This window comes from Podarcis bocagei, assembly GCF_964188305.1.
Source record: "Podarcis bocagei genome assembly, chromosome: 13".
Lineage (NCBI taxonomy): Eukaryota > Metazoa > Chordata > Lepidosauria > Squamata > Lacertidae > Podarcis > Podarcis bocagei.
Window position 1 is genome coordinate 19,859,260 of NC_138138.1, and position 13,168 is coordinate 19,872,427.

Here is a 13,168-nt window from a genome sequence, read left to right on the forward strand (position 1 = left end):
CCCATGCCCGGTAAGCTTTGCCAACCCCTGCTCCACATCATGCCACCTTCTTTCAAGAGCTTAAATCTTCTGGAAATTCACAAAGCGGTTCTGTGCTTATTGCAAGCTGACCCATTTTATCAGACTGGAGCACCCTTGCCGACAAGTAAGAAAGATAAATTTTGGAATAGCTGGGCTCAATCAAGTGAGGGAGAGGAAGCGACAAATGCATGTCTGCAATGTGGTGTGTCCTGAGTAAAAGAAAGCAGGAACATACCTGGATTTGCACAATTTTCTTTGTGCTTTTGAAGGAAGGGATGGAAGTTCTTTTTATTATTATTATTAAACGTTTTATTTAGGCGTACTTACAAACAAACAAACAAAACAATAAGATACACACACTTAACCACAAAATAAACAGAAAAAGTAAGGACAAAAGGAACATAAAATACCACACCCGTGTGACTTCCCTCCACCAGCTCTTGTCATCTTTAAATCATTTAAATTCTTATTTACATTGCATATCAATTATCACTGTAATTACTTCTTTTATGGTAGTATTATAATATAACATCAGGTCATCCTTACATGACGGAAGTTCTTTAGGTGAGAAAGAGGTGGGGCTTGTCACTCTGATTAGTTGGGCAGGTAGAACTTTAGTCGGATTTTTAGACATTGACAGACGAAGCTTAGATAGACCTATAACTTCCTACTGGGGCACCAAGACATGCACAACTCCCCGCGTGCAAGGGCTGCCATGTTCTCTTCCATTAGTTGTGGAATGCATGCACAAAGGGGAATTCCTTGCAAACGCTGATCGTTGCCCATTGTAGATGTGAATGGGATACTCCTGCTTGCATGGAACTCTCTGTCCATGTTGATCCTCTGTGTGACTTAGGTATATGTATTTGACCTGTTCTTGTGGAATTTGCCTGGAGGGTATCAGCCAGCAATTTGACTGCTTGTCTTGCTTTTCTTCCACCTTTCCCTCATGTGCCTGTGCCTTCTCCTCCTCCTCCTTCCAGCCTCGGAACCCAACCTAAAAGTGCGCTCACGGTTAAAACAGAAGGTTGCAGAGAGGCGGAGCAGCCCCCTGCTGCGGAGGAAAGATGGGACCGTCATCAGCACCTTCAAAAAGCGAGCAATTGAAATTACAGGTGAGCCCTGCCAGGGCGGGGTGAGTGGGAGGGAATAGCTTTGGCTAGTGGCATTTAAGATCGCCGGAAGAAATATCAACAACCTCAGATATGCAGATGACACAACCTTGGTGGCAGAAAGTGAGGAGGAATTAAAGAACCTTTTAATGAGGGTGAAAGAGGAGAGCGCAAAATATGATCTGAAGCTCAACATCAAAAAAACGAAGATCATGGCCACTGGTCCCACCACCTCCTGGCAAATAGAAGGGGAAGAAATGGAGGCAGTGAGAGATTTTACTTTCTTGGGCTCCATGATCACTGCAGATGGTGACAGCAGTCACGAAATTAAAAGACGCCTGCTCCTTGGGAGAAAGGCGATGGCAAACCTAGACAGCATCTTAAAAAGCAGAGACATCACCTTATCAACAAAGGTCCGTATAGTTAAAGCCGTGGTCTTCCCAGTAGTGATGTATGGAAGTGAGAGCTGGACCATAAAGAAGGCTGATCGCCAAAGAATTGATGCTTTTGAGTTGTGGTGCTGGAGGAGACTCTTGAGAGTCCCATGGACTGCAAGAAGATCAAACGTATCCATTCTTAAGGAAATCAGCCCTGAGTGCTCACTGGAAGGACAGATCCTGAAGCTGAGGCTCCAATACTTTGGCCACCTCATGAGAAAAGAAGACTCCCTGGAAAAGACCCTGATGTTGGGAAAGATGGAGGGCTCAAGGAGAAGGGGACGACAGAGGATGAGATGGTTGGACAGTGTTCTCAAAGCTACAAACATGAGTCTGACCAATCTGCGGGAGACAGTGGAAGACAGGAGTGCCTGGCGTGCTCTGGTCCATGGGGTCACGAAGAGTCAGACACGACTAAACGACTAAACAACAAGTGGCATTTGTATGAGATAATAGCTGGGCATGGGAAAGATGAAGTATTTATCACACCTTGCAGTCCTCTCCATCCAATTCCCCACCCTCAAATACCTTGGCAAACATGGATTTGGGTTTCTGAGGTAACTTTTAGTTGGATTTCCAGAATATTCCATAGTGTTCCTTCAAAATGTGGAATCTTCTGCATTCATTCATCTCCACTTCACTTCCTTCCTGGAGGTGTAGAAGGTATATTCCTTTCGGCATGAAGGGGGGGCGCAACGGCTAATTCCTAGCTTCAAATGGGTATTTGACTCCCATTTGTTTATTTTGAGCTTTCTAGGTTGGGCCAGTAAATCAAGGAGGGAGGAAAGAGAGGAGGTTAAAATAACACCCTCAAAAGCTTCACATGGGCTCAGGTGTGGGCTGTGTGCCACAAAGTGGGAGGGAGGGGTTGAGATAGCAGACTGGAAGTGACAAAGTTGGGATTCAAGGGGGAATGCGGCAAATTAGTTTAAATAATGACTTAGAAACAGCAAACTGTGAATTCCCACTTTAAGAACAAGCTGCAGGGTGTCTCAGGCTTGCACAACCCCACTTCTCTTCTCTTCCTGTGAGGAGGAGAAGGTTACAGTTTTAACTAACCACATTTCCCCTTGGATGTCAGCACTGAAAACCATGGGTTGTTTAAACTATTGATTGAGAGCAAGTTAAGTTCTGAAACTTCGGTTTGATCTTGGCCTGCTGCCAGTAACTGTATTTTAAACAAGCCACAGTTCCCAGAGCTCAGGCGTCAATAGGAAACTGTGGTCAGTTTAAATGTTAAGCTTTAATATCTTTCTCAGAGGAGGAAAGAAGAGCTGAACATTACATTCTGATTCAAACTTTATATTTCGAGTCAAATCTTGTTCTTCCCTTCTCTAGTATGACCCTGTAACTATCAAAGCAAGTATCCATTTAAAGATTCATAAAATTCATAGTGATGTTAGGGGTTGAGGAAATCCAAGAGCAGGTTATGAAAGTGAAGGTTTATTTAAATAAAGAATGCACCCAAGTTTCCCCCCCTATCCCCTTCAGATGTGCTGCTGATAAATTAAGATATTAATCCAGAAGGTCGTAATCTGTGTGCTAGCTATTTTGTTTGTGCAAGTGGGGGTTAGGGACAAGAGGGTTATAATCCAGAAGCATCTGCTGCTTCTGAAGGAATTTTTATTTTTGTTGGCAAAGGGGGCAGCGGCAGGCTGGCAATCCACTATTACATAAGCACATGAGCTTTTGAAGGGCTGAGATTGATTATTCAAAACTAGACCTCTTTTAGCTGATTTAGAAAGGTGAATGTAAAATTGCAAACATAGCAGAGCAGGGCAGAGGGGGAGAAGAGAATTCTAAATTTTCTTTACTCTCCAAAACGTGGGCCTCCCCAGCAATTTGAGTTTCAGAAGAAATTTGGGGGATTTTTCACTGGCTTTTGTGTGGAGGGAGCCACCACGTCTGGCATATGTGAAGCCCTTTTCCAGTTTCTGAATCACGGAAGACTAAACATCTGTGGTTCAGATATGACAAACAGATTTCAAAGTGCGATCCAGGTAACTCCGCAGTGCATCAGGGATTCCTTTTTCTTTTTCCTTTGGCTGTACACCACCTTCATATCTGGAAGGGTGTATTTAAAAACTGGAAATGTAGATGAACTTCTCTGGAAGACCCAATAGGTTGCTATGCTAGTGATCTCCCCCTACTGCTAAGCAGGCATAAGGTGTCAATGGATGGGCCAAAGACAGGAGGGCCAAATGAATGGGAAGGCAACCCGGTAATCCAGAAACTACTTTTGTTACTGACACTGAATTTTCAGGTGGTTCTCTTGCCACCATGAGGACTTGAAACTTGATTATGTTTCGAAATTAAAGCTGAAATGCTCAGCAGCCTGAATTTTGGCACAAGGGGCTGACATAGTGGTGATCTTCTTTCCCCCTCCACCCCCCTTCCTTGCAGTGTCTTCAATGTGCAACAGTGCCCCCGGATCTGGACCCAGCTCCCCAAACAGCTCCAACAGCGCCATCACCGAAAATGGGCTTACTGGCTCAGTGCCCAATATTCATACTGAGGTAAGAAGGCTGGTGGAGCAACGGCTGCAAAGCTTATGAACTGGTCTGGTATCATTTCTGCAAACACCATATAGGTTTCCCTCTCTTTATCTATGAACGTAGATTTTCCTCCCGCCATTACATTTTCAGCCTGTTCTTTGCTACTCTGAACCCACGCATGAAGCTTGCTGGGTGATTTTTGTGCTTGCCACTCTCTCAGCCTAACCTTCCTCCCAGGGTTGTTGCGAGCATAAAAACGGGACAAATGTTCCTGGTGTGCTGCTTGGAGGAAGGGTGGGAAAGCAATGCACAGTGGTACCTTGGTTCTCGAACTTAATCCGTTCCGGGAGTCTGCTCGGCTCCCGAAACCGTTCGAAAATCAAGGCGCGGCTTCCGATTGGCTGCAGGAGCTTCCTGCACTCAAGCAGAAGCCGTGTCAGATGTTCGGCTTCCGAAAAACGTTTGCAAACCAGAACACTTAATTCCGGGTTTGTGGCATTCAGGGGCCAATTTGTTTGGCGACTAATCCGTTCGGGAACCAAAACAACTACCTGACATTCAGAAGACATCTTAAGGCAGCCCTGTTCAGGGAAGTTTTTAATGTGTGATATTTTAGTGTGTATTTGGTTTCTGTGGAAGCCGCCCAGAGTGGCTGGGGAAACCCAGCCAGATGGGCGGGGTACCAATAATAAATTATTATTATTATTATAAGGTTCCACTGTAATAAGGGGGGGAAGGAGGGGGGCGGGCCCATAGCTCAGTGGTAGGGCATCTGATTTGGGTCTCAAAATCCCAGGTTCAATCCCCCACATCTCCAAATAGGGCTTGGAAAGTTTGCTGACTGAGGAAGTGTAACCAGATAGATGGATCCTTTTTTTCATATGTGGTGGACTTGTAAGAAAGTGAGAGCATTTTGGGAGACGATATATAATGAGATAAAAAAGATGTTTAAAAATACTATATCCCCCCAAAACCCCTGAAGCTTTTCTTGTAGGGGTTATAGGGACTGAAGTCACCCCAAAAACGATTAAGTCATTTAGGCATGTTACAAATACAACTAGGATTCTCTACGTGCAAAAATGGAAAGAAGCAGAAATACCGTACTTTTCCATGTATAAGACTAGGGTCTTTTTTTTACTAAAAAATAATGTTAGAAAGGGGGTGTAGTCTCCCCCCATTTTCTTAATTTAGAGTCCCCAAAAATAAGGGGCATCTTATGCACGGGGGCGTGTTATACATGGAAAAATATGGTACCCACTAAAGAAGAATGGATAAGCAACGTAATGGATTATGTAGAATTGGCAAAGTTAACCGCTGGAATAAGAGAACTGGATGACAAAGGACTACAGCTCCCATCATGCTTAGCTGGCAAGACCAGTGCTCAAGAATTGTAGTCCGAAAACAGCTGGAGATCCAAGTTTGGGAAACCCTGCCCTAATCCATCCAAAAATACCCGTCTCTGGATAGTTTGTCAGATCCAGATCTTATTGTTCCACCCATCTCCCTCCCAGCATGGTTCAGAATGGAGAGACCAGTTGGGCACATGCCCGGTTTGGGCTAGGAATTCTGTGCCAGAGATTTGTAGTAGTGATGATGGTGGTGATGGATTAAAGAAAGGGAGGGCCACTTCAAGCCCGCAAGCCTAATTAGACCCGTCAGGCCTCTCCCTTTTGGCATTGCCACGTCCACCTGCCCTACATCAGACGTCATGTTTTGAAAGGGGCTTCTGAAGATGCAGCCCACCTGTCAAACTTGGCCTGTTCAGGGCAGAGGAGGAGGAAACAATTTGGCTCACCGGCCAGAAACAGTTCCCCGCCCCTATATTAAAGGCTAGACATGTGGCTGTTGTTGTGTTTGTTTTTTTAAAAAAGCTGTACACCACCAGCCCCTTCCACACACACACACACACCTGAAATTCTCAGGAAGCTGAATTACATGTGAAATACTCTCTCTGTGTGGTTTATACGCTTCTGTGGGATCACAGCAAATACGTAGCTTTGAAATACGTAACCACAATGCGTTTTGTGGTTACACGAGTGATAGAAGTGGTATTTTTGTGCATCCTTCCTCCACCAACCCACATTTCTCCCCCAGCCTGCTAAGAGCCTGGTAAAATAATTCACTAGTCGCATTTTCAAAGGCAGGACCCTCTACCCTGCTTGACTCCGTGCAAAAGGAATTCATGGGATAGCTGCTGTGTGTCTTCTAAGAAAGTGGGACAGCAACAGTTTAATCTGGATGGAAAGGACTTTGCCATTGATATGTGCAATTGTGCACTGCTGAAGCTGACCAAACTGCCTATGTGTGTGCAACTGTTAGCAATTGCTGCCAGTGTGTGTGTTCTTTTCTGTGCACATACATTCCTGTGGGAGGTGCACACAATTGTCTTTGCATGGATGATTGCTTTTGTGTGTGTGTCAGTGGATCATTGAGCTTTGCAAGTGGATGGGAACAGAAGAGCACCGGTAGAAACCAGAAACGGCTCCCAGTCACTTTTGCTAGTTACTATGGAGTTACTATGGAGGATTCTTCGGTGAATTATGTCTTACTTTCAGTTTATTTTTAGGTGCGTTTGTGAAAATGCAATTTTTTTTCTCTCTCTCTCAAGTTAATACGGTGCTGAATAAAACAAAACACCAGATCTTTTAAAAGAAAAGAGCCACAGGCAAACTCAGACAGTCACTACTCTGTGACAGAGGCTCAGTTCAGAAACCTCACTAAACCATGATTTGCGCCAGTTCTAGAATACAAAAACCATGCTTTGAGCTTCCAAACATGCATTAGAAATTGCCCCCCCCCTCACAGCATTCAGCTTCAAATGTTCACTTTTGTCTTTGTGATGCAGCAGACTCTGTCTGTAACTATAGTTTGTCGATTCGGACAGCACACCAAACCATAACTTGCACGAACCATAAAAAAATTGTCCAGTAGCACCTTAGAGACCATGTAAGTTTGTTCTTGGTATAAGCTTTCGTGTCCATATCCAGTTCTAACTGTAGCTTCTTGTCCCACATAGGGATTTCTCAGGAGACAGATGAGGTGATCAGGCACTCCCATTTCTTTAAGAACTTGTCATAGTTTGCTGTGGTCGACACAGTCAAATGCTTTTGTGTAGTCAATGAAGCAGAAGTAGATGTTTTTCTGGAACTCTCTCGCTTTCTCCATAATCCAGCGCATGTTTGCAATTTGGTCTCTGGTTCCTTTGCCCCTTCGAAATCCAGCTTGCGCTTCTGGGAGTTCTCGGTCCACATACTGCTTAAGCCTGCCTTGTACATTTTTAAGCATAACCTTGCTAGCGTGTGAAATGAGTGCAATTGTGTGGTAGTTGGAGAATTCTTTGGCACTGCCCTTCTTTGGGATTGGGTTGTAGACAGATCTTCTCCAATCCTCTGGCCACTGCTGAGTTTTCCAAACTTGCTGGCATATTGAGTGTAGCACCTTAACAGCATCATCTTTTAAAATTTTAAATAGTTCAGCTGGAATATCATTACTTCCACTGGCCTTGTTATTAGCAGTGCTTTCTAAGACCCATTTGACTTCACTCTCTAGGATGTCTGGCTCAAGGTCAGCAACCACACTACCTGGGGTGTACGAGACCTCCATATCTTTCTGGTATAATTCCTTTGTGTATTCTTGCCACCTCTTCTTGATGTCTTCTGCATTTGTTAGGTCCTTTCCACTTTTGTCCTTTATTATGGTAATCTTTGTACAAAATGTTCCTTTCATATCTCCAATTTTCTTCAACAGATCTCTGGTTTTTCCCATTCTGTTGTTTTCCTCTATTTCTTTGCATTGTTTGTTTAAGAAGGCCCTCTTTTCTCTCCTTGCTATTTTTTGGAAATCTGTATCTTTCCTGTATCTTTCACTATCTCCCTTGCATTTTGCTTGCCTCCCCCCCCCCCCGTAAGTTCTCACTTATCATTTGCAGGCTCTTACTGAGGATTTAAGGGACATGGGTGGCACTGTGTGTTAAACCACAGAGCCTAAGACTTGCCGATTAGAAGGTTGGCAGTTCAAATCCCCGCGATGGGGTGAGCTCCCGTTGCTCAGTCCCTGCTCCTGCCAACCTAGCAGTTCGAAAGCACGTCAAAGTGCAAGTAGATAAATAGCTACCGCTCCGGCGGGAAGGTAAACGGTGTTTCCATGCGCTGCTCTAGTTCGCCAGAAGCGGCTTAGTCATGCTGGCCACATGACCCGGAAGCTGTACACCGGCTCCCTGGGCCAATAAAGCGAGATGAGCGCCGCGACCCCAGAGTCGGTCACAACTGGACCTAATGGTCAGGGGTCCCTTTAGCCTTTACCTTTACTGAGGATTTAAAGGACTTGGGCGGGGGGTAGGGAACCTGTGACCCTAGATGTTGCTGGCCTACAACTCGCATCATCCCTGGCAGTGGCGTAGCGTGGGGGGTGCAGGGGGGGCCGGCCGCACCGGGCGCAACATCTGGGGGTTAGGGTTAGGGGGCGCAAATCCACGGGTTAGGGGGCGCAAATTACTTGCCTTGCCCCGGGTGCTGACAACCCACGCTACGCCACTGATCCCTGGCCATTGGCAGTGCTAGCTGGGGCTATTGGGATTTGGAGTGGAGCAGCAGCATTTGGGGGCCACATATTCCTTACCCCTGACTTAGACTATTCCTTGTTGTAGTCCATTTGAGTTAATGCGTGCACAAGCCATGGTCACGCATACTTCTGTTTAGCACTAGAGAGGTGTTAAGGTGAGGATGCATTCAGAACATAAGAAGACCCAACTAGTCCAGCATCCTGTTCTCACCGCAGCCAACCAGACGCACAACAACACTCTCCTGGCTTGTTCTTCTCAAAGGAGCAAGTGCTTCCGCTCATGAACAAACCTTGTGCACCATAGAGAGAAACCACCGTATTTTTCGCTCTATAAGGCGCACCTAGTTTTTGGAGGAGGAAAACAAGAAAAAAAATATTCTGAATCTCAGAAGCCAGAACAGCAAGAGGGATCGCTGCGCAGTGAAAGCAGCGATCCCTCTTGCTATTCTGGCTTCTGGGATAGCTGCGCAGCCTGCATTCGCTCCATAAGACGCACACACATTTCCCCTTACATTTTAGGAGGGAAAAAGTGTGTCTTATAGAGCAAAAAAATACGCTACTTCCTCTCTGGAAAGAAAAGTAGAGGAAGGGAACCCCAGAATCCCCTCTTGTGACTTCACTAGGAGAGTGATGATCCTTGTGCATGGGGGGGGGGAGCTTGGGCATCTCCCCCCCCCCCATGCACAGTGGAATTCCTTCTTCCCATCTTGACATCTGCCAAGCTAAGCTGCAGATCAGAAGGGTATGTAATTACCTCCCATATGGCAGGTCCACCCTCCCCTCCCCCAGTCACTTAAAGACTTAGCCGGACTACTTAAGGAGGACGCCCCTTTGTTATAAGAAGAAGCGCCATCTGCTGGTCTTTGTGCACTTGTCCTAAGGAACATCTTCAGCTCCTCTTCTGGTCCCGAGATGCAGTGCTGACATCGTCAGTGGAAGGGCACCCTTGAGAATTTTCACCAGGAAATTTTATTACTTCCGACTCTAACATTATAGGATGATAGAATTCTAGAGTTGGAAGGGACCCAGGGCGTCATCTGGTCCAATTCGCCTGTGTCCCATGTCATAGACCTACCTTTTGGACACCACAGTGCTCTGATGAAATCCAACATTTAAATACCAGCTTACAGTGGTACCTCGGGTTAAGTACTTAATTCGTTCCAGAGGTCCGTTCTTAACCTGAAACTGTTCTTAGCCTGAAGCACCACTTTAGCTAATGGGGCCTCCCACTGCTGCTGCACCGCCAGAGCACGATTTCTGTTCTCATCCTGAAGCAAAGTTCTTCACCCGAGGTACTATTTCTGGGTTAGCGGAGTCTGTAACCTGAAGCGTGTGTAACCTGAAGCGTATGTAACCCGAGGTACCACTGTATACAGTGAGGGGGGAAAGTATTTGATCCCCTGCTAAATTTGCCAGTTTGTCCTCTGACGAAGAAATGACCCGTCCATAATTTTAATGGTAGGTTTATTGTAGCTGTGAGAGACAGAATAACAACAGGAAAACCCCCAGAAACCCAGAAGACAAAAGTCAGAAATTGATGTGCATTATAATGAGTGAAATAAATATTTGGTCCCCTTTCAAGCAGCCAGGTGTCTGGCTACCTGGTCTCTTCCCTGTATGTAACGAGCTGAGATTAGAAGCACCTGCTGTAAGGTTTTACCTGTAATCCCAGCTCGTTACAGTACCTGTACAAAAGACACCTGTCGACAGAAGCAATCAATCCAGCAGATTCCAAAGTAGCCACCATGACCAAGATCAAAGAGCTGTCCAAGGATGTCAGGGACAAGATTGTAGAACAGCACAAGGCTGGACTGGGCTACAGGAATCCCTCTAGGATGGACTGGGATGGTTCATGATTTAGCCGCGGTGATCATATTTCAGTAATTGATTGAGACTCAGAATTAGCCCCTTGATTACTGTGGATTTGTCCGGGGAATTCACATTATTCATTTCATTTATACAGTGCCATCCCTGTGCACTGCACCTTACTGAGTCTCGTAACAACTAATAACTTTGTTAGTCATTATGGCCATTTTTCTCACAACAGGGTACCTGCTGTCTTTTGTAGAATAGGTTCATTCATATTTTGTAAAGTAATTGGTTACCACTTAGATATGTTTCAGTTCTTCAGCAAGTGGGGCTCAAGGGTTAGAAATATCAAGTCTAGCGGAGAATAAACCTTTGTATTTGCAAGCAGAATATCCTTTCCCACCTTAGCTTTCCATTTAACACAGCAGCTTGTCACTTGCCATTTTTTTATACCATTGCTCCAGTAATCTACAGCCCTTAAACAGCCTCTCTGACAAGTTCCAGAGAGAGCGCTATTCCAGAGAAAGCCATCCTATTGGGATTTTTTTTCTCGTATGTATGTCAAGCTCTGCTAACAGTTCCACCTCCTTTTCTTATGATAAATCTGTTATGACTTTGCTCCAACTAAATTACTAGAACTCAAACACCAAGAATACTTGAGGAGCTCTATTACTATCAAGCTCTGAGCAATATCAGGAGTCATACACAACTTTTAGAAGACACCTGAAGGCAGCCCTGTAACGGGAAGTTTTTAATGTTTGATGTTTTATTGTGATCTTACATTTGCTGGAAGCAGCTCAGAATGGCTGGGGCAATCCAGTCAGATGGGCGGGGTACAATTATTATAATTATTATTACTATGCACTTATAAAGCATCCAAAATTTTTACTAAGCGCCATGTAGAGATTTCATGTTGTGCACATTGAGCTTCGACATGCAATGCATATTTCTCATTGTAAACAATGTGAAAAGTTTGTCTTAAGTCTCATAGATTTCAGTGGGACCTTTGTAACTAACTTGATCCAGCTGATTTGCATGAGAGAAACTGTCATTCCTCTTTCCTTTTAAGAAGAATGAATATTCTTTCAATGCTATAAAAATAAGGAGTTTTCAGGGCCACCTGCCTTGGAGTAGAGGCTGAGTGGTAGTATATTTCTCCTACATTAAAATGGGTGGAATGCATATCTACCATAATCCATAGTCCTTGGGACGTTACAGCTGTGGAAATATTAGTGTTCTTCAGGGTGGACTTGATTTAAATCATTTTTTTACAGAAAGGTTTAATCTTGTTGGCATCCTCTTCATATCGAGAACCAGAGGAAGGTTTTCTTTTTGGAATCTTAAATTTTCAGTCATTTTTACAGTCACATCAGACTGTAAGTCAATTCAAGAAGGACACTGACAAACTGGAACGTGTCCAGAGGAGGGCAACCAAAATGGTCAAAGGCCTGGAAACGATGCCTTATGAGGAACGGCTAAGGGAGCTGGGCATGTTTAGCCTGGAGAAGAGGAGGTTAAGGGGTGATATGATAGCCATGTTCAAATATATAAAAGGATGTCACATAGAGGAGGGAGAAAGGTTGTTTTCTGCTGCTCCAGAGAAGCGGACATGGAGCAATGGATCCAAACTACAAGAAAGAAGATTCCACCTAAACATTAGGAAGAACTTCCTGACAGTAAGAGCTGTTCGACAGTGGAATTTGCTGCCAAGGAGTGTGGTGGAGTCTCCTTCTTTGGAGGTCTTTAAGCAGAGGCTTGACAACCATATGTCAGGAGTGCTCTGATGGTGTTTCCTGCTTGGCAGGGGGTTGGACTCGATGGCCCTTGTGGTCTCTTCCAACTCTATAATTCTATGATTCTATGAAATGCTGCTGAACTTGGGAAGTTTCTGGGCAGTTCCTTCTTCCTATTTTATGTCACCTTCACCTTGTGCTAGAATGCCGCTGCGCGCCTTCAGGGGAACACCTGCATGTCTTTTGCTTTGTTATATCTACAAACATTGTCAGAGCTGCATAACGTCAAAGCTTGTTGCTGTTTGCATAGTTAAAAAAGGCCACTTGCTATGAAAATTAATAAATAAAAGGATTCAGATGAGACGTTAAAAATGGCAACGTTCAGAAAACCGTGAGAGTCCATTTGAGACCCCTGAGGGTGTTCCTTGACTGACCATAGATCACTACATTTAAAAGTTCAGCCATGAAGTGAGTTGGAATTTGTTAGCAGACCTAACAACCTTTTTGTGACTTTTTTTTTTAATGCACGTTCTTATTCTAATTGCAATATTTTTTATAAACACCTTTGGGTGAAGGATGGGCTGTGTAAGCAAATACTGGGTGGATAAATAGATACATGGACTTAACTGGGAGTGGTTTTCTGAACACAGATTGCAATTTACATTCTTTTACCACCTCCACAACCATGCAGACTGAATGTGAATTGCCTTTTGCTGATGTGGAAGTGGGGGGCTGCCTTCTTTGATTGACTCATGAGTTCATCCATGTTTTTGCACAACATTGGGCTGGGTACCTGCTGGTAATTTTTGTGGTGTCTTTGCCTCTTGGACACACCATGTAGATACATCTAATCTTTTAACGTGCCGCAGAAGTCTTTGCTGGCATATACATTTCAAAGCCAATTGGAAAAACAAGGCAGCCTTCTGGCATATGTCCCAGATGTCTCTTGCCGTGCTAGCTAGGTGATCAAACCAATAGAGCTGGGAGAACATGGCTGTGTT

General features: G+C 44.6%; 1 protein-coding gene across 6 annotated transcripts in view; it reads left to right on the plus strand.

The window, feature by feature from the left end:
* The window catches only part of HDAC5 (histone deacetylase 5), a 120,530-nt gene that overhangs the window by 71,901 nt on the left and 35,461 nt on the right, over nt 1-13,168 (plus strand). For all 6 annotated transcript variants that reach the window (XM_081166135.1, XM_081166137.1, XM_081166134.1 and 3 more), the window contains 2 exons: nt 1,005-1,136; nt 3,974-4,086. In XM_081166135.1, the coding sequence (XP_081022261.1) occupies nt 1,005-1,136; nt 3,974-4,086 (245 nt within the window). The remainder of the gene's footprint in view (nt 1-1,004; nt 1,137-3,973; nt 4,087-13,168) is intronic.